The sequence below is a fragment of the Eucyclogobius newberryi genome, unplaced genomic scaffold (genome assembly GCF_026437365.1).
Source record: "Eucyclogobius newberryi isolate DKJ021-1_F unplaced genomic scaffold, fEucNew1.0.hap1 SCAF_18, whole genome shotgun sequence".
NCBI classification, from domain to species: domain Eukaryota; kingdom Metazoa; phylum Chordata; class Actinopteri; order Gobiiformes; family Gobiidae; genus Eucyclogobius; species Eucyclogobius newberryi.
Genome location: NW_027315812.1, coordinates 21,328,944 through 21,348,750, shown reverse-complemented (window position 1 = coordinate 21,348,750; position 19,807 = coordinate 21,328,944). Strand labels below are relative to the sequence as shown.

General features: G+C 40.1%; 1 protein-coding gene across 1 annotated transcript; it reads right to left on the bottom strand.

Moving 5' to 3' along the window:
* Nucleotides 1-182: 182 nt before the first annotated feature.
* Nucleotides 183-18,321, bottom strand: smchd1 (structural maintenance of chromosomes flexible hinge domain containing 1). The gene is made up of 47 exons (XM_072451003.1): nucleotides 18,122-18,321; nucleotides 17,682-17,757; nucleotides 16,321-16,479; nucleotides 16,165-16,247; nucleotides 15,958-16,082; nucleotides 15,750-15,864; nucleotides 12,864-12,983; nucleotides 11,413-11,576; nucleotides 11,221-11,326; nucleotides 10,938-11,148; nucleotides 10,749-10,866; nucleotides 10,498-10,681; nucleotides 10,224-10,421; nucleotides 10,025-10,144; nucleotides 9,830-9,936; nucleotides 9,177-9,259; nucleotides 8,979-9,098; nucleotides 8,828-8,905; nucleotides 8,612-8,731; nucleotides 7,520-7,664; nucleotides 7,343-7,442; nucleotides 7,189-7,264; nucleotides 6,973-7,112; nucleotides 6,770-6,895; nucleotides 6,475-6,696; nucleotides 6,258-6,400; nucleotides 6,042-6,127; nucleotides 5,843-5,961; nucleotides 5,599-5,760; nucleotides 5,379-5,504; nucleotides 5,222-5,301; nucleotides 4,615-4,772; nucleotides 4,433-4,542; nucleotides 4,033-4,094; nucleotides 3,870-3,960; nucleotides 3,642-3,773; nucleotides 3,403-3,555; nucleotides 3,200-3,329; nucleotides 3,008-3,127; nucleotides 2,840-2,928; nucleotides 2,645-2,761; nucleotides 1,685-1,863; nucleotides 1,019-1,137; nucleotides 870-940; nucleotides 620-788; nucleotides 382-537; nucleotides 183-307 (listed from the first exon to the last, which is right to left on the bottom strand). Exons 1-47 carry the CDS (start codon nucleotides 18,266-18,268, stop codon nucleotides 216-218), a joined length of 5,907 nt encoding a protein of 1,968 aa, XP_072307104.1. The 5' UTR covers nucleotides 18,269-18,321; the 3' UTR covers nucleotides 183-215.
* Nucleotides 18,322-19,807: the final 1,486 nt, after the last annotated feature.

Genomic DNA, 19,807 nt, shown 5'->3' with positions numbered 1-19,807 from the left:
CCTCCCCTGGCCCTGCACCTCCAGGACACACAAGAACCACATGCTCAACATTTGGCAGTTCGTCAGTAAACTATAAAAAGGAAACAAGCCAAACCATTTTGTTATGTTCTGTTTTTTTAATAAAAGGTTACATCAAACCATTTTTTACAAAAAAATATAACACAATTAAAAATAATGTTAAAACTAAAAAGAAAAAAATGAAACGAAACTAGGCTTTATCTTGATGTCAATTTTGCTCGTTTGCCAGTCTCGCCCGACGTTTCTCCACAGCAGTAAGATGCTCTTTTCATGGTCTTAAGTGGGGTCGCTGAAGAAATAAACGTCAATATAATTGTTAGAGAAAAATAAAAGTCTGTTACTTTCATTTGTCATTTGTCATACCGAGTTTTATCTCAATCTCTTGCAGTTGATGTTCATATCCTCCCAAAGACTGACGATTCTGCTGGATTATAGGCCCATGTTCTGTGTACACCTTCTGGAGGTCCAATTTAAATTCTAGCTTTTTTTTCAGAGCAGCTGAATACTGAGTGAGTAGATCTAAATGGAACAGATTAAGAGGTTATAATACTACATTACTTACATACTAAAAGTGGATTAAACAAATGTTCCACTTTAACACCTATAATATTTGTAAGGCTGTAGTAGCACTCAGGAAGTGGGGCCGCGAACAAATGCAGCTGGTTCGGGCGTGGGGCTCTGTTCTGTGCACCACCAAATTTTCCATTGGCGTTGACCTTCTCCCCATTTCTGGTGAGGATGGTGGGACACGGAATATTGTTTCTCACCACCTGCACATCAAAGCATATGAATAACATTCAAATAATACTGAACACAGTCCTCTTTTCTTAATGCAAAATCATTTGACTTACAGACTGTCTGTATAGGTTTGCAGAGTCCAGATCATCAATCAAAATGGTTTTCCCGAGAAGGTTTCTAAAAACTGCATGGAAATTATGTAGATCAGTTTTTGACATTGTCCCAAATTGTTTTCACAAAAATGAATCTCCTCTATACTCACGAATCTCACACTGCGCTTGGTTTTTAGGGTGAATTAGAACATTTGCAGCGTACTCCGGATTTCCCGTTGGATTGAAAAGTAAGCGACCATGTTGTATGTGGGGTAATGATGGCAAGGGTCTGAAAATCACACATAAGCCGGTATAGCATGGATGTGTAGCATACATCATTGTAACGGAACCTCTCCCCCACCCACCATTCCACTCCCACGGACCCTATTTAATTTAATTATTAATAAACATTCATTGGTTTAAAGACATTTTAGGCGTTTGCATCATCATCGTTTGCATTTATTTAGGCTAGTTCTTTTCTGTACTAAACAAATTGTGAAACATTGCAAATTTTATTTTGGTATTGCCATTACCTAAAATGACTCCAGATAGTCAGGGGTCAACTTCAATGAATTAGCTTTAAAAACACACACGGGACCAGAGCCAGTCCTCTCTAACCCGCTCCCCTTTCCTCTTTCTCCGTTCTCCTTTTCCTACTCCCCTCTAATAAAAGAGTGTTTTTGCTGTAATAGCAGTTGGTTTAGAGTTTTAACACGAGACCGGGTGAACTCTCCCAAATCAAGTCAAAATACGTGGGGATCGAGGCTCTGCAGCCCAGACAATATCTCGTAGTTTCACTTTGAGTAAGCCTGACATACATGGTTGCATAAACATACCTCCTCCAAGAAGAGTTGATTGTTTCGAGGGGCAGAACCTGCTGCCTGCCATGCGTGAGGTCATAGATTTCACATGCAGCTGTGGTTATGGTGGTGACGACACAGTCCATGTCACCTCTGATGTGCCAAGAGATCACCCATGCGTCAGCATCATCACTCACCTGCGCCAAGTGACAAACCTGCACGCAAAATTATTTCCCTGTGATTTTGTTCTTGGACACTTGAGTTGTAAACAAAAACAGTCAACGACGCTGAAAATCAATAATCAGTTGCGTTCACGTAACATCAATATTCTTATATTTGGATAAGTCCAAGTTGTGTTGTGGAATTTGCTGTTTAACTCAGATTGCAGATTGGTTGATTGAGTCTATCCACACGAAACAAAAACTGACACTTCTGTCGTCAGAGGTGGGAAGAACTACATTTATTTCGTGACTTTAAAAAAAAAAAAAGGTACTGTACCATAATTTTACTCTTAAGTACAGTAACAGTCTCTTATTTGAGTAAACGCTTTAGTTCCTCTTCCTACTGTGACTAGATCTACAAGTGACAAAAGCTTCATGTTGACAATATCATTACCGTATATGATTTGAAGGATTATTTAAGGTTTGGTCCCTCCACTACTTAAGTAGTATTTTTTCCAATATGTTGCTCTTGAGTAATCTTCTTGGAGTGCTACTTTCTGCTTTTACTTAAAAGTGTACCTCAAAATAATATTACTTGAATAGAATTACTGTACCCACCTGTTTGTACACAATAAAGGACAGATATTTTTAAATTTACAATAGTTTAAGAAAGTGGGGCCATTTTTCAACCTCAAAGATGTAATTGTTGTCAATTGATAGACTTTTAAGACACAGGATTAACATGACACATTTGTGGAGCCAATCTCTGATAAATAATAATCATCAAATCTGAGAACATGAATGTAACTTATTAAAATAAGCAGTATAATGTTACCTTTCCTAAAATGTTTATGCCCTCATGGTTTTGAATATTACAAGTTCTTCTGGGCGTATTAAGAATCCCTTCAGCTTCAAGCTGTTTCGCGTTCAGGATTTCATCCAATGTTTCAATCTGTAAAATATATGATGAAATGAATAAAGAGTTTTTACATGCACATGAGGTCAATGATTAAACTAGAAAATATATTACAGATGCATTCTCGGGTATGTCCACATCCCACTTGTTTTTGAGTTCATTTCGAAGAGCAAGCTCTTTCTCACATGATGTTTGTACTAGCTCTAGTATATATTAAAAAACAATCACGATATTAAAAATGGATTCAAAACAATATAACAATCATTTAAATGCGTGTCATACTTTTGAGCTCTTTGATGATGCCTTTGCGGATTTCCTGTTCATCGTTTATCCGGGTAATAGCTTCTTTGATACTATTCTTTTGTCTGGACAATGCCATAAATTCTTTCTGATTCTCTTCATCTTAAATATAAGAAATTATATTTTGGTAAAAATGCAGTATAAAAGATAGAAAAAAGGGAGGGTAATATTTACCATTGGAAAAGCCAAAGTGAAACTCATAAGCATCCAGATTCCCAGGAAAACTCGAGGAAAGAATGGGTTTGAAAAGGACCATATACATGACCCCATGTTTCCCAGGACTTTTCTTCCTTATTGCTAGAGTCTGTCACAAATTCATGTTCAGATATTCACTAAAGGACATTTGTGTTATTCCTTGTAAAGAGAAATACACTTACAGACACATGAGCCGTTCCATTCTCCAGCTTAATGTTACAGTTCGTCTCATCTTCAAACAAAGGCAGTTGTTCTATGCTCTTGCTGTTCACGTTTTTTATACATATGTCAACATTCCCGTTCAGTCCTTGACCGGCTGGGTTACCAAACTTATCCTGTAAAAAACAGCAGCAAAAACACACAGGCATATCATTTACAAATCAGGTACAACTAAAAGGCACAATTAATGAATAGGGCTCACCATTATCACCAGAGTCATGTTCTCCACCAAGATTCTTTTGGCAATGTCATTGCTGTAAGACACAACTTGTGTTTGCGGCAGATTTTCAGGAGCCAGCTTCATTGGCTTATTTGCAACCACATCAATAACAATCTAACCAAAAGAGTGTTTGTTTAGTATGTTGTACCATGACAGTCATACATTTAAATAAGTTCAGTCATGCTTAGACAGGGAGGTTATTTAACATACTTGATTACTTCGGAGTGCTATTTTGTCTTTTGTTTCACGTAAGCAGAACTGGATAGTATATTTTCCAACACGTTCAGGGATGGGTTTTTCTCTACAAATAGGAAAATAACATTTACATATTGGGTAAAACACAAACTAGAAACAACACAACTTTCCATTATACCTGAAATAAAAAGTGTCCTTTTTTTCATTCTCTTTGGGTTCACAGCACTGAAACTCAAATGGCTGAAGGGGATAATGTTTGGTTAATAACAACATCTTGGTACCATAACTATGAGAAGGGTCTATCTGCAGCCGACGGGCAGTGCCATGTTGAGTGGAGCTCCACTAGCTCCACACCAGTTTGGTCTACTGTTCTAACAGCAACCCCTAACCCAATCACTTAATTAGGTAATCATCTTAAATCAATAATTATCCCAGTTTTGTTTAAATGTATTTAACTTTTGGCACTGGATGTGATGGAGTGGAGCTCCACTCAGCAGCCAATGGTGGTAAACCTCCACCCACACTGTAGCAACTGCAGCTGGACTCTTAATAGCTGTTGACATGGATGAGATACGTACTGTATTTGTGGGGGCCTCTGCTGACTGCTCTCCTTTCCAATACAGCATAGACACAACTTGTTGGTTTATTATTGGGCTGCCTTCATCTGACATCACTGTCACTGAAAATACTGTGCAAACATGAAGCTAATTGTAGTTAACAGTCAAAATGAACACATGTAGAAATGTAAGCAGTCACATACCAGGGAAGGATTCCCCAGCAACAAAAGTGGCAGTTGCATCATACTGGACATCTAAGCTGACGGGTTTATTGGGATCAGGCAGGACAGTCAGCTTTACAGATGGTCCAGGGATTGGCCTTTTCAAAAAGTTTCCTCTAAAGTTCAGCTCATACAATCCCCTTCAAACAAAGGCAAGAATTTAAAACTATACACTTGTCTTCACATTACTTACAGTAGTAAGGCTTGTTCCAATTTTAGTCAAATAGATTTAAAAAAGAAGAAGAAGCAAACAGTATTATTTAAGGTCAAATGGCCGCGCAGTTTCAGGGACCGCGGCATTTCCCTTGTAGCCCGTTATAGCCTCATGGCTAACCCTAACCCTAACCCTAACCTCAACCTTAACCCTAACCCTAACCTCAACCTTAACCCTAACCCTAACCTTAACCTTAACCTTAACCTGGCGCGGTCTAAAACGGCGCTAAAACTCGGTCAAATAGCGGCGCAGTTTCAGGAGCCGCAGCGCGCGGCTGGCACAAAAATAACATGGCTTTTTCGGCCGCGCCGCGGCTCTGCAGACACTCCCATTATTTAATGAACCAGCGCCCCCTTGTGGTCTTTTTCTTCTTACTTTGGTCCGCTCACATCAGTCACAGTGAAGGAAGCCCGCCCTTCTGCATCCACTGGCCGGGACAATACATCCGTTTTCACCTGCCATATCATAAACCCAAAAAAGGTTAAGGACCACATGGGATAATTAGTGTACCTTGCATAACTGAGAAACGCACCTTTAATTCTGATGAGGCTGAAATTTTCACCACCACCCTCTTATCTGGAGAGGGATTACCCCACAGGTCACACAGCTGGATTACAAATGGTGTGGGAATGCCATGGCCGTTCAAGACATGCATAAGCTAGGGGAGGAAAAAAAAAATATTAAGTGACATTATTGGGCACCATAATATTGCCTAAAATAAATATTTTTATATAGTAACAGCTGGTGCTGACCTGGGTATGCTCATTGACAAGTGCAAGCTTTGCAGGAACTCCTGCTGTCACTTCAAATCTGACATGGCCAGTAAACTTTCTAAAGGTAAAAGTCATCTCCCTGAACCCAGGCGTCCCAGAGCTGAAGCACACTCCAGTCACCAGAACTGAACCGCTACTCTCCTGATTGACACAGCAAAGACGCACTCACCATTATGATGAAGGGCAACATTTACATGAACTTTGAACAGATTTGTGCACTCACCTCAAAATTTAAGGTTAAAGCTTGTTTGTCCAGGCCCTCGGCCTCAACTGTTATTTCATTCACACTGGAGGGTGTCATTGTCTTTGTGACATTTTCATATCGGTCCACAAGCGCTAGAACTATTAGCAAAACTGACTGATTATCAAATGTTCACTCAAACACTTTTAATCAACCTAGGTAAGACACAAGTCATGCTTACCTATGTGCTCAGGCAGAATTTCTCCAAGCCTTGGTGTGAATTTTGGTAGAATAGGTTTTAATCCTGCAGGCACATCTGGAATAGGCCTGGAAGAAGTGCAGAAGAAATGAGCACACACCCTCCATATAAAGTACTAGTGTTCTAGTGTTCTAGTGCCCTAGGGTGGCAACTTAGAATGCATGGGCCCGGTAACAGATGCTTGAATGAATAACTTACACAATGGTAAAGGAGACCGAGACACTCTGGTCCTGATACGACACTTGGTAAAAATGATTATCTTGAACTTTGGTTGGTACTGTGACATTAGGGAGCTTGCCTTCCTTCAACTCTTCCAGATTCATCTTCCCAGTCCAGTTAACCTTGAACAATTGTTATTTTTAATTTGCCGACTACTATTTTATATTTGTTATACTATTAATCATATCCTATTCACCTTAACTTTTGAAGCCACCTCAGCCGTGATGGGAACCTTTCTATCGCCCTCATCGTAGAGCATAAAGCACAGATTTTCCAACACAGACCCAGCCATCCATTCGATCCTCTCGTTGTTTTTTAGCTCAAGATCCACATCCTTTTTATAAACCGTCATGCGATTAACTCTTTTGCTGGGCAACACAAGCAGCTCGCGTGCAACTTCTTCTATTCCACTTCGACTCTGAAAGACGGCACAATTTTAAAACTCAAAATCTTTAATAATGTCAATCTTAAAAAGATGTTTCATTACTCACAGGAACGCTGAATCGAACTTTAAGGATTTGTTTCATGCCCTTGGTAAGTGACAGGTTGATCGGTTTTGTCACATGTTCACCGACTCCGGCCATGCAGTTTATGTTTGCTGGTGGATATGCTGATACCTAAAAAGAACAAAAGAGAAAAAATTAAATGTATTTATCGACTGACAGAACACAGGCTTGAAAAAAACTATTCATACCAAGCATCGAACGGTCATCTTTGGTGTTGTAGTGATGTTTCCAGCCTCATCTTGAATCATAACATTGAATTTAACTGTGTTGCCGTTTTCCACCTCGATTGGTTTGTCTTCAGGAATTACATGGATGGAGTGTGGGCAACCTAAAATATACAACTAAGTCAAGTCTCTCCAAGTCTGACACATTCGAAGAGAAAAATGAAGGTAAAAAACATTTACCAGGAAGTACATTCATCTTCAATGTTTTTGAGTGGTCTCCGAGGCCAAAATTTAGAGTCAACGTTAGGTCAAACGGCTAAAACCACAATTAAAGAGTACAATAATAAACGCATGAAACAAGCATGAAGAAATTGAACAGATATTTTTCACTCACATTTGGTTCGACATGATACTTGAGTTTTCCTGTTGCTTTGACTTTTTTGATAATTATGTCGCTACCACATGTCTCGTGTTCATATGCAACATCTAAACCGCTATTTAAAAACAACAATAACAACAAAATTAATGAGAAATATATGTATAAATACAAATTAATAATATAAAATCTGACCTGCACTTAAGCGTGGGTTTCAGATCCGGGGGAGGTTCAGTGGCATGGCCATGTTTGTCCTTAATCTGCAACGAAATATCAAAAGGAACTCCAATACGAACTGTTGAGTCCATTTTGGCCACATCAAACTGATCTGCCACACCCTCTGCAAAATGTGGGAGAGAACAATCAATGGGGTAAAAGATGAATATCCTGAAATTTAAGTTTAAAGGTCCCATAACATGCAAAATCGACTTTTCAGAGCTTTTAACCTTCTTACATTGCTATTTGTGCTTCATATATGTACCCAGAGTGTTTTTTTGATTGATTCCCGCAGTGTTTAGCTATAGTACAGACTATCTCCTTTCCTCGAATCTCCAAACTGACGGGCGGTGGGGCAAGACCGTGTCATAAGGGCAAGCACGCGTCATCATCCCCCCTCACCCCCCCCCCCCCCCCCCCTCCCGCCCCCTTCCCCCCAGCTCAGCGCTGCTGTCTCCCTTCAAGGCCATTCCGGAGTTTTTCTGCTTCGATTTACGAGGAAACACGGCTCAAAGAGGCCCAAAACTTCATTAATGATATCGCACTCTTTACTATTATCACAATGGTGAAGGTTTATGTGGCAGCAACCGGGAAAATAAACGGGGAGAAGTTCTATCCGATACCGAAAAAACAGGAAATAAGAGCATATATATATATATATATATATATATATCTGTTCTGCGCACGCTGTAGAATCAACAAGTTTTTATTCAGTCTCAAAGTAGACTCTTTCTCACTCACTCCGCGCTGCTCCACGGAGCTTACAGCACACAGCTGTGGGGCCTACGTCACGGGTGGGCGGGGCACACACGCGCTCTGAGACTACGTCACGGGTTGGGCGGGGGAGCCAGATCGCTCTTCGCAAGGGTGGGGGCGAATATCAAACCAAGCCGTCTGCATTTCCGGGTTGGTGAGGGGGTCCAAGGTCTGGGTGATATTTCTTAACTATTATGTTAAGGGTGTTGCACAACCCTTATTATTATCAATTAAACACTTAGGACTTAGACTACGAAACATGAAAAAAAGCATGTTATGGCACCTTTAAGTGTATTATAATATATTTTCACTTGCCTTTGATGGTAAATTCAAGTTTAAATTGAGGAAGAAGTCTTTCTCCAAATTCAATGGCCTTGGTCTCAGTTTGAATTGTGATCAAATGCAATGTATATTTTCCAAGTGCCACAATATTTTCTATTTGAAAAAAAAAAAGGCTTTTTAGGTGCCATGTTTTCTTGTTGAACAGAAACAAGAAAGAAAGAAAGAAAGAAAGAAAGAAAGACAGTATACCAATCCCTTTGAACCAAAAATCCCACTTGGATGAATGCTGAGCTTCCAGAGAGGACATTTCTTGATCTCCATCAGGAACTGTTGAGAAGATTCAAGATCATTTTCAGAAATCAACCAGGATGATAAAACCAGAGGTGTAATGATATTTTACCATGATGCACTAATCTGAGCACAACTGACATCCTTTTGCCCGCTCCTTGTCCTACAGATGGCAGCCTGGACATACCACTAGTCTCCCCCTTCTTATTCAGAATCTTTACTTGTATAGGTCCTTTGAGGAGAAGGATTCAGAGCAAATGTTAACAGCACACTCGCATAAAGTTTGACTTTTGGTCCAAATGGGATTTACCTAACACAGTTCCAGCTGGCCAAGAAGTGTTATCAGACCATGGGTTTTTGTGTGGCCAATGCACATGAAGTTTGTCTGGAAGCCTGGTAGACATGAGACCAACAGATTATATATAAATAAATAAATAAATAAATAAATAAATAAATAAATAAATAAATAAATAAATAAATAAATATATATATATATATAGTCGTCCTCAGAGCTCAGATTTTCTGAGTTCCAACGTGTAAATTCACACTGGTACATTTACACATATCAGAGTTTATCAGAGATAGCCAATCCAACATGGCTGCGTTTGAAGCCAGTTTTTCATCTGACATAATGTTAATAGTTCTCAATCAAGAGAAGTGACAGTGAAGCTGTTCCTGTGCTGCTGTTGAGCCTCTGCAGTTAGAAATGCATTATTGTGCTAATGTTGCAAACATCTACACAGAGCTAATGATAACAAAAGCTAAATTCAGATTTAAATGTTGATCGATAACTTACAGATAATGTAATAACACAGTCTGGTTTAATTGTTTGATTTTAGTTGTTACAGTCTATACACTGATCTATTGCTTATCTTTTTTCCAACTTGATGCTGGAATGCAAAAAATCCAAGTTCCGACCTCCAAGGACAACTGCAGCATAAAACTATACCATCTATCACTTACTTTGCAGAGTCATTCTTAATGCTCTTCTTGATTTCTTCAACAGTAGCACTTCCGTCAAGTTTGGCTACATGTATGATTTTTGTCTTTTCATAAAGTCCTTTGGGTTCCTGCAAAATCAGTCACATTTAGTATTTACAGTTCAATCTTTACTAACTCACCCTTGGCTCGTTTTGACATGAGAGTAACTCAACTCACCAAACAAATTTCCACCTGACCTCCACATCCATACACGTCTCCATCATCATCATGAGTTCCGAACAACAGGAAGCGATGCACTTTACCGTTGTAAATGGGGCTTGTTTTTATAGACTTCACCTGTTGTTACAAATTGATATTAAACTCTGAGTGTACAGAATAGAGTAAAATACACACACATGTACATATATATGCTCACATAATCGCCTGTCTTGTAAAGTCTGCCTTCCCATTCCATGGATGAAAATGTGGCCCAAGGATGTTGGTTCCTCTTGGTTGGTATGTCAGTCCGTGTGATTGTGCCCTGGTAGTTCATAAACTTCACTTGTTTGTCGAACTCTTCATGACATTTTTGTAGCCACTGAACAAACTCCTTCTGGAGATTAATTCTTTGTTTCTGTGGACGATGAGTTGGAACATAATGTTAACGGTACGTTTCAACAAAGTGGGAAAAAAAAAAAAACTTCACTGACCTGCCCCTTCATAACAAACGTGAATATTGTGTCTTTGTTTTTCAGTTTCTGCTCCAGGTCTATGAATGTAAGTTTGTTTTCAGTGACTTTAAACGTGTCATCTGTGAAGAGCACACCGGAAAAGCGATTGTAGCATTCAGCCGGCACCTTCGATCCTTTATGAGGCTGGCTACACCAATCGAATCTGTAAAACAAACCATTTACTTACAGAGTTTCAGGAATGTCTTTAGGGTAAATCATACTATATTTACTCTTGTACTGCTGTATATGGAATAAGACGTCCATTCCAATAGCATTCAAACACCGGCCTCCTTAGCTTTTTTGCTTGGCCGTCAGGATTACTGTCATCTTCATCATCTTCAACATATTCTGGGAACATAAAAATTACATATGATTCCGCTTTGATCACATTTTGGGCTTCTAATCTCTTTTGCGTTTACCATTAGGGGCATCAGGGTCTTCGGGGTACGTCTCCCGGTCATACAGGAAGGGGTGGTACCGTATTATGCCCTCTACAACACCTGCCTCTGGGTTAGTACAGGCTTTGAACTCAAATGTAGAGACGGCAGCCTTTACGTACAAACTCTGCAAGTCCGTCTCAATGTCTCGGAGATTAACTACATAAGGACTCTTTTTTTTTTGGATCGTGATCTATTAAAAAAACGGCAAGTGTAAAAGACACAAAAATAAAAACAGGACTACGGAATACTGAAAGCAACTTACCTGGATGTCAACTTTTGAGATCTGCTCTGAATCTGTAATGCTTGATTTTGGTACTGCTCCTTGAACGTTCCCATTGGCCCCGTGTATATAATAGTGATAGATGTGTCTGCAACAACGCCAAGAGTATGTCAAAAATGAGCTTGGAGCTTTAAAAAAAACAAAACCAAAACACTTCTCTGCAATAAAACTCACGCAAGCTGCCTGGTCCACACTTCATAGTCCTCCTTGAGAAATGGTATGTGGTCTTGCAGGACATCAGTAATAACAACAGCAGTGAAACTCTCATTCTTACATTCCTCTGCGATGAGGTCATGCAGAAAACTGTCCTCCGGTTTATAGTGCGTGGACACACCCGGCTACACGTACAGCCAAACATACAAATATAAACATTTTAAACAAAAATGTACATGTGCACTATGTAACCTTCTGGCAGGAGGTCCGCCACCCGTTTCTTCAGCAAATAATTAAACATATCCATCTAGCACAGGGGTGGGAAAACTACAGCCCGCATACGGCTCGTTTGTCTTTATAATCCGGCCCGCCAAACATGCCAAGTAATATTTCTTTTTTGACCTTGGCTCCAGGGGCAAGATGTGGCTCTCGTTCATAATTTTGGTGAACGTGAACTGAACGTACTGTATTACTGCCGACGAACGAAACTGTGAACGCGTTCATTCTGGTGTCTGTGAACGGCACATTCGTTCTTTTTAATTTCGTTCATTAAGGTGTCAGATTTCTAGAGACTTCCAGGCAAAAATCACCCAAAAAGAGCCTATGCCTGGCAAGTGTGAGAGCTTCAAAGTTGCAGAGGCCGATAGCGCTATTGCAGACAGAGATTTCGTGTGTCACACCGCGCTGCGCATGCGCATCAAAACAAAAAGCAGGATGGACGCGACAGCAACAGAGCAGCAAGAGTCGCCCTACGACCAGTTACGTGAGTTTTATGATAAGGTCATCTGCATTTCTGTGCAATTGTGCCTCTGGGGAAGGCTGTCCCTTCAATGTAAATCCTGGTTAGGTAAGGATTCAAAATTGGATATGAAGATGAAATCTGACATAGTTTCAGCATTAAACTAATAAAATAATTGCTGCCTGTGGTTGTATGTGGGCTGTGGAAATAATTTAGAAACATTATAGCATAATATTGAAAAAAAGAACTGAACTAGTTCATTTTTTGGAGCTGTGAACTCAGTTAAAAAAAATTGAATTATGAACTATTATGAATTATGAACTATAACTAGTTTAAAACTAGTACATTTTAAAATGTGTGAACTATGAAGTGAACTAGTTCATGTAGAAAGTGAACTTTCCCAACACTGCTTGTATAAAAATAACATTAAATTAATTCATAATATATTCAATAGCCTATATTTGACAGAAAAGTGATATTTTATTTAATATTTGAGATATAGATGTAGATATAGATTTATTTATTTTTCACTCCAATGATCGCGGGCCAGCCCTCCGCTACTTGCCTGGATTTGAATATGGCCCTCAGAGAAAAGTAATTGCCCACCCCTGATCTAGCATCCAGCATGTTTTATGGCAAAAACAAAACAAAACACCCTCCACCAGAAAAAGTTACTTTGTGGACTTTGTGCACCTTTAAATCAGACAAGAATTATACATACAACACAACTTACTTTACGATTGTAGATGGTCGTGCTATAAGTGTCCTCTTTGTTTTTTTCCTTTTTCTCGAATAAGGCTTTGGACAAAACAAGCTCGTGCACATCGGGAGAACCTGACGATTTGCTGATGACCTGAAAATATGTATAATTAAGTTAAATATTAAGTAAAATGTTGCATACATATGATGCTTTTTCAGATTATTAATACTTAACAAAATGTAAATAAAAATTGTGTAGTAGTAAATTAAACATAATATTGATCTAAAACTTTACTTCAAGGGTCACCAACGCTGTGCCCATGGGCACCTGGGCGCCCTTTGGGCCTCCCTCATTCGCCCGTGTAGATCTCGTTTTGCCAAAAGCGTAGGTAGGCTTGCTTACTATGAGACCTGCACATGTAGAGATTCTACGTGCATTCTACACGCATTCTACATGTTCGCGCAGACACCGCTGGATCTGTCACGTGCGGGAAAGTGCGTTGTGTTTAGATCGTGTCAGCAATGTTTTCATTTAAAGACAAGCAAAAACTAGACAAATATGTGCAATACCTTTGAGAATGTCAGGAGTGACAGAACAGAGACCAACCATCCAATCCAAACATGTTGGACACAGGTCTGACCCGAACCAGGACTCACACAGGTTGAGCTGGGTTGAAAAAAATCGATTTTCCGATTTTTAAATTGATTTGCATAAAATGACCGATTATTGATTCGTACGTCCAAAGATAGATTTTTTTTTTTTTTTACAAATGTTTTAATTTTTTTTTGAAAAATGCTCAACGTTTACATTTTATACTTCCAGTTTCAGTACTGGCAGTGTGTGAGCAGTTTTAAAATAAAAATGCTTTTGGTAAGCAACCGCTTTTGGGTGAATTCTTAATTATTTTCAAGCATAATAATAATGCACTGGTTAGTGTCCCAGTAGGAATCCACTGTTGCAGATGTAGTCACCTCAATGATGTGCTCCATTTATTGTCCTGAATTATCTTTCTTGAAGGTAGATTGACCCTTAACCTTTTCATCAGTCTTCCAGCCATCAGTAACTACCAATACTTGTAAGATTTGCTGTTTAATATTGATATAATACTAGTTTTAATATGTTGCTTCTCTACACAGTCATGAAGTGAAGGAAACGGTTCAAATACATTTTTCATTTTTAATAACATTAACCCCCGGATCGAATCGAATCGAAAATCAGATCGAAATCGGATGGAATCTGAGAAAATCAGAAAAAAATCGATTTTGAAATGTAAAAATCGGAATCGAATCGATTCTTGAAATTTGAATAGAAACCCAGCTCTACACACAGGACTGAACCAGGTCTAACCCAAACCAGGACTCACACAGGACTGAACCAGGACAAACCCAAACCAGGACTCACACAGGACTGAACCAGGACAAACCCAAACCAGGACTCACACAGGACTGAACCAGGACCAACCCAAACCAGGACTCACACAGAACTGAACCATGACTAACCCAAACCAGGACTCACACAGGACTAAACCAGGACTAACCCAAACCAGGACTCACACAGGACTGAACCAGGACCAACCCAAACCAGGACTCACACAGGACTGAACCAGGACCAACCCAAACCAGGACTCACACAGGACTGAACCAGGACCAACCCAAACCAGGACTCACACAGGACTGAACCAGGACCAACCCAAACCAGGACTCACACAGGACTGAACCAGGACCAACCCAAACCAGGACTCACACAGGACTAACCCAAACCAGGACTCACATAGGACTGAACCAGGACTAACCCAAACCAGGACTCACACAGGAGTAACCCAAACCAGGACTCACATAGGACTGAACCAGGACCAACCCAAACCAGGACTCACATAGGACTAACCCAAACCAGGACTCACACAGGACTGAACCAGGACTTACCCAAACCAGGACTCACACAGGTCTGAACCAGGACTCACACAGGTCTGAACACCAGCTTGGTGAGCCCTGATCTAGACACTTTGAACAGCAAGGAGGAGGGAACAACTAGTAATGTACAAGACTTTTTGCAGCATTAAAGGTTTTATGTCTATGCCTGCAGCAATTCACATTGTTTCTCGTTGGTCCAGACCCCCCCCTCCTTAACCCTTTACAATCCCATGACGTTCTCCAGATCCCCATTCTGGGACAGAACAAGTGCGTTACAAGTAACAAGTTAATGAGTTCATTTCTCTCAATAGAGAAACAAATTGCCACATTTTTATGGATGGATCCAAGGAGCAAAGCTCTGGAAAAGCTGGGTCTGGAGCACATATTATGATAATGAAGTTGAGAAAAGTATGCATGACTGATCATTTATCTGTGTATTACACTGAGCTACTGGCCATCGAAGGTTAGGGCGCACTTTATTATCCCCGTAGGGAGATTTGTTCTCTGCATTTGATTCATCCTTCAATGCTGCTGAGCAGTGCTCGAGGACCCATCTCCAGATCTTTGTGCTAGGCTACAGTAGCTAGAGGATTTTATCTATTGCACATGTTTCTGGTGACTACCTGGAGACAGAACGGACAACATACTGGAAATGTTGATCCGCTGCCCTGAATAAAAACAGATTAGCTACAGTGTCATTGCTACATGGATTCCTGGGCAAGTTTTGTTTTGGGAGGCCCTTAATTAAACATTGTGTTGTCATCTACCAGAATTAATCAAGTAAAAATAGTACAAATGAGACTGGGACATTGTGGGCAAGTAGCTCATTTAAAAATAATTGGTAAAAACCACAACAGATTGTGTCAGTAAAGTGATTATACTAATCAGAGGGGGCAACATTACGCTACGCCAGCGTACAGCCATCATTAGAAGTTCTCCCATTGGTGAAGTTTAGATTTTTTAGTCCCACATTAAATATTTGATGTAAATCTTAATACGTCTCATTTACCCTGGTTGTCTTTCCAATGTAGAAAGCGGCCTGTTTTCCTCCTACTCCAAAGTAGGATATGTCGCTGTTCAAACTTCGAGAAACATGGCCAGGACGATCATAACTGCCTTGATCCCTGTAAAATGTCAGTACACTTTTAGAATTGAAGGGAAATAAACATGTCATAATAATAATAGTAATAATGCCATGTAATACAAAAAGTGCACACCTGCCATTTTCCCTTTTAAATTTGGAGAGTTTGTACACTGCCCAGTTGTTGAGTTGTTTAGAAGTCATACCACAACCATTGTCCCACACGATGACGGATGGTTTTCCGTAGCTTTCGTCAAAAAGCTAAAAACAACAACAACAAACTGTTTGTTTTAGCCCAGTGGATAAATCCTAAACTTTACCTTTATAAATGAATTAAGCCTACCATTCGTATTTCTATTTTTCGCACTCCAGTGTTATTGACTGTGGCTGAAAGTGCGTTGTCAACCAGATCCGCCAGGGCATATGCTAAAAAACAAAACAAAGTTATGCAAAAACAAATCACTTTTGCATATTCTGACGACAACATTTGAATACTTACGGAGCGATTTCTTGCCCTCGCTGTCGTAGTATTTGAAGGTGCCACTCTCCACCACAGTATCATGATGAGGAGTGAACAAAATCCACTCTTCTGCGGGCACCTCTAGCACTTGGTCTTCTCTCTGCAACATGTACAGAGTGGCACCATCGTCTAGTCGCACTGAGAAGAAGAACAGGATTAAGAATACATAGTTAGCACTTAATTCTAGAAGTTCTCTAGTTATACATTTGAAGAAATCATTATCAAAATAGCATTCAGTATTCAGTCATACACCAAAATAATAAAACAACAGGCTGCTAGTCTTTCAAACAGGGGAAGCTCATTACATTTTCATTCACATCCCAATATTTAACCAATTGTAAACTGCCTTCCATTACATGTGTACAGATATGTATTCTGAAGGGAATACTAAATATATTAACTTTATTAAGAATGTATTACCAACTACATTCCTTTTACGAGACTGTATTAAACTATATTTTGATATACGCTGAAACTATGAAGGGTTTACTCCTTACACCATAGGTGTCAAACTCTGCCAAATCTGGCCTGCCAGAGGTTTTAATCTGGCCCACCAAACATTTCAAATTTATATTTAAAAAAAAAATATATTTTTTTTTTCTTCTTTTTAATCGATTCATAGAACCGTAGTTACATCCGTAACCGTTTTTATCGCTAAAACTACGCATCCCACAATGCCCCTCCCCCACGGGGCTCTGCTGCACTGCTGTGAGCTGCCGAGGGAGAAGTGCACTTTAAGCACTTTTGAGCAGAAGTACGCACACGCGAACACAGATTCCATTGTTCCTCTATCACACTCTGATAAGCGGCAGACAAGCTCAAGGACATCTCTGCGTGAAACTGGAGAGGTACAAAGGAGGAGACCAGAGAGGCGTCAACCTTCATATGACGCCCCATATCGAAATGTATAAATTGTGTTATAAATTGTGTTGAGTTGCCCAGATGAGGTAACCTTTGACCTCTCACTATGGCAAACTGCAGCAAAAGAATCACAGTTTAAAAATACTATAAATGTTTCCACCTGTTTTAGGCATTTTGATGCTACATAATTATGCGGCATACACACATTGAACTCTATTTAAATTTACACAATGTTGAAATATATGCTTTTTCCCCCCTTTGCGGGTTTTGTCAGGATATTGTCTCTACTTGAATTTACTTTACATTTTTTAATTATGCCAGAACCAGGACGACTTGAACTGAGCGCACTCAAAATTACCACTTTCCCAGGGCACATGAAGGCAGCGCCACAGGGTCCAAAACATAATATCCCATAAAGATGATGGCTTTTCCTCACTGATAATAATCATGACAGTGTGCATGTTTCATTCATTACTCACTGAATCTCTCTGCATCCAGGGGCGTCCTCTCTGTTGTGACCAAAAGAAACGTTTCGTGGTCTGCAACTGAAAATGTCTGTTTGCAAAGAAGAAGAAAAAAACAATCATACAGCAATTGTAGACAGTGGAAATCAATTAGCCTAGACAATATATTTTTATATACCACTAATTACAGGCCTGACTACTATAACAAAGAGCAGCAACATTGGCTGCAATAAACAAATCTATTTCCAATCTCCAAACTGATTTCTTGCAATGAAAAAAATAAAATAAATGGTATTAAAAGTAATAAAAAGTTCTAGTGCCAAATCAGGGCAGAGGCACAGACTACAGAGTGCTTCCGGTCATAAATTTGGCTAAAATAAAATAGGTGGCTAAACACTTTAGAACATAATGACCCTAGAATATTCAATACACAAGTCAACCAAAACAAAGCATGCCTCGGACAAGATGCGGAGAAATTTCAGAAAGTCCATCCCTCTCGTGACAAGCCATTCTTCTTTTCTCTTGCTGTTCGGAAATCGACGGTCATAGACGCACAAGTTCCTTCTTCTTTCCTCTAAACGACGAGATACGGCGGGCAGCATCTTCGCGTCAATGTCGTCGCATAGTCTGAAGAAAAGCAGTGTTTTTCCTGAACTTGCGTCTGCCGAGAGCACGACGACTTCGCTGTAGCCGCGCGCGGAGATAACGACCGACAAGCTAACTCTGCGGGAAGGTTTGCGCCCGAACTAAACTAAACTTAAAAATGCCGCGTGAAAAAAAACAACACTGTCCTGGGCTTGAGTTTTTAGTTTCGTTTATCAGGAACTGTGGGTAATGTTTGTTTTGTGGCTGGGGGCGTGGCTCTTGTGATCTATGGGCCCCCCCTTTATTATTTCTGTTTACTTTCCTTAGCTCCTCCCCTTTTCCCCAGCCCACAAACCAAACCGCATTGGATCGTTCATAAAATATAAATAAATAAAGCTATGGATATAAGAGATTTGTGGAAATGTTTGCCAAACTTTTTTCACTTGGCAGGAGTTTTTAACGTTTTTGATGTTTACTGGCCTTGGACGGCACCCCCTGGTACATGGCCCTATAATGCCTCTGACATGGCCCTATAATGCCTCTGACTGACAAGAACTCTTTTAGGACTGTTTCCTTGTTTTGTCTCAGAGCGACTTCAGAGTCTGAGTCAAATATAAAAAGTCAGAGCTACAGAGTTCTCTGATCGCTAAAAAATGACAAAAACAGCTACAACAACCCAGATACTGTGAGCCATCTCCTACACAACCAGACACACCACCCTGCCACACAAACATGTTATTGACACACACTATTGTTATTATCATCATGATCATTGTAGACTCCTTCTGCTTCCTCTGCACCACCATGATGGAATAAAATGTGAAGAAAGCATAGGTTTGATCATTTGTATTGATATATAACCATGAAAGTATAACCTCATATAAGTGTTTTTGTATTGATCATTGCGGTAAGAACAGATTCATCTGTTTAGACATTAAATCAAGTTTGGGAAGTAGATATATGCTGTTTAAATCTTGCCATGATAAGAAGCCGATGTTAATGTCTAGATAAGGACTTACATTGTGTGGGTTTATCTTGGGGCCATTGACCACATGTGGAGTGTCTTGTGAACTTTTGAGCCTGGACTGCTAAATTCACAACCAATAAAACTGATAAGATGTGGAGGGAGAAATCAGGAATGTTAGCGACGTCCTGTTAGTGAGACCTCCTGCAGTTTCTCCTGTGCGAGTATAATACTGCCTCCTGTGTCGTTCTTATTTTTTGGGATGTTTAAGCTTAACTGTAACACACCATCACCCAGGACCTCAAGTGGGAGCCCACCATCAGCTCCCTCATCAAGAAGGTCCAGCAGAGGATGTACCTCCTGTAGTAGCTGAGGAAAGAAAGCCAAGCAGCCAGCGGAGATGATGGTGCAGTTCTACACGGCCATCATTGAGTCCATCCTCACCTCCTCCATCACCGTGTGGTACGCTGGAGCCACAGCCAGGGACAAACAGAGACTACAGTGCATTGTGGGGAAGGCGATCAGCTGCAGACTTCCATCTCTGCAGAATCTGTACGTCTCCAGGACTCTGGGACAAACAGGTCGGATCACA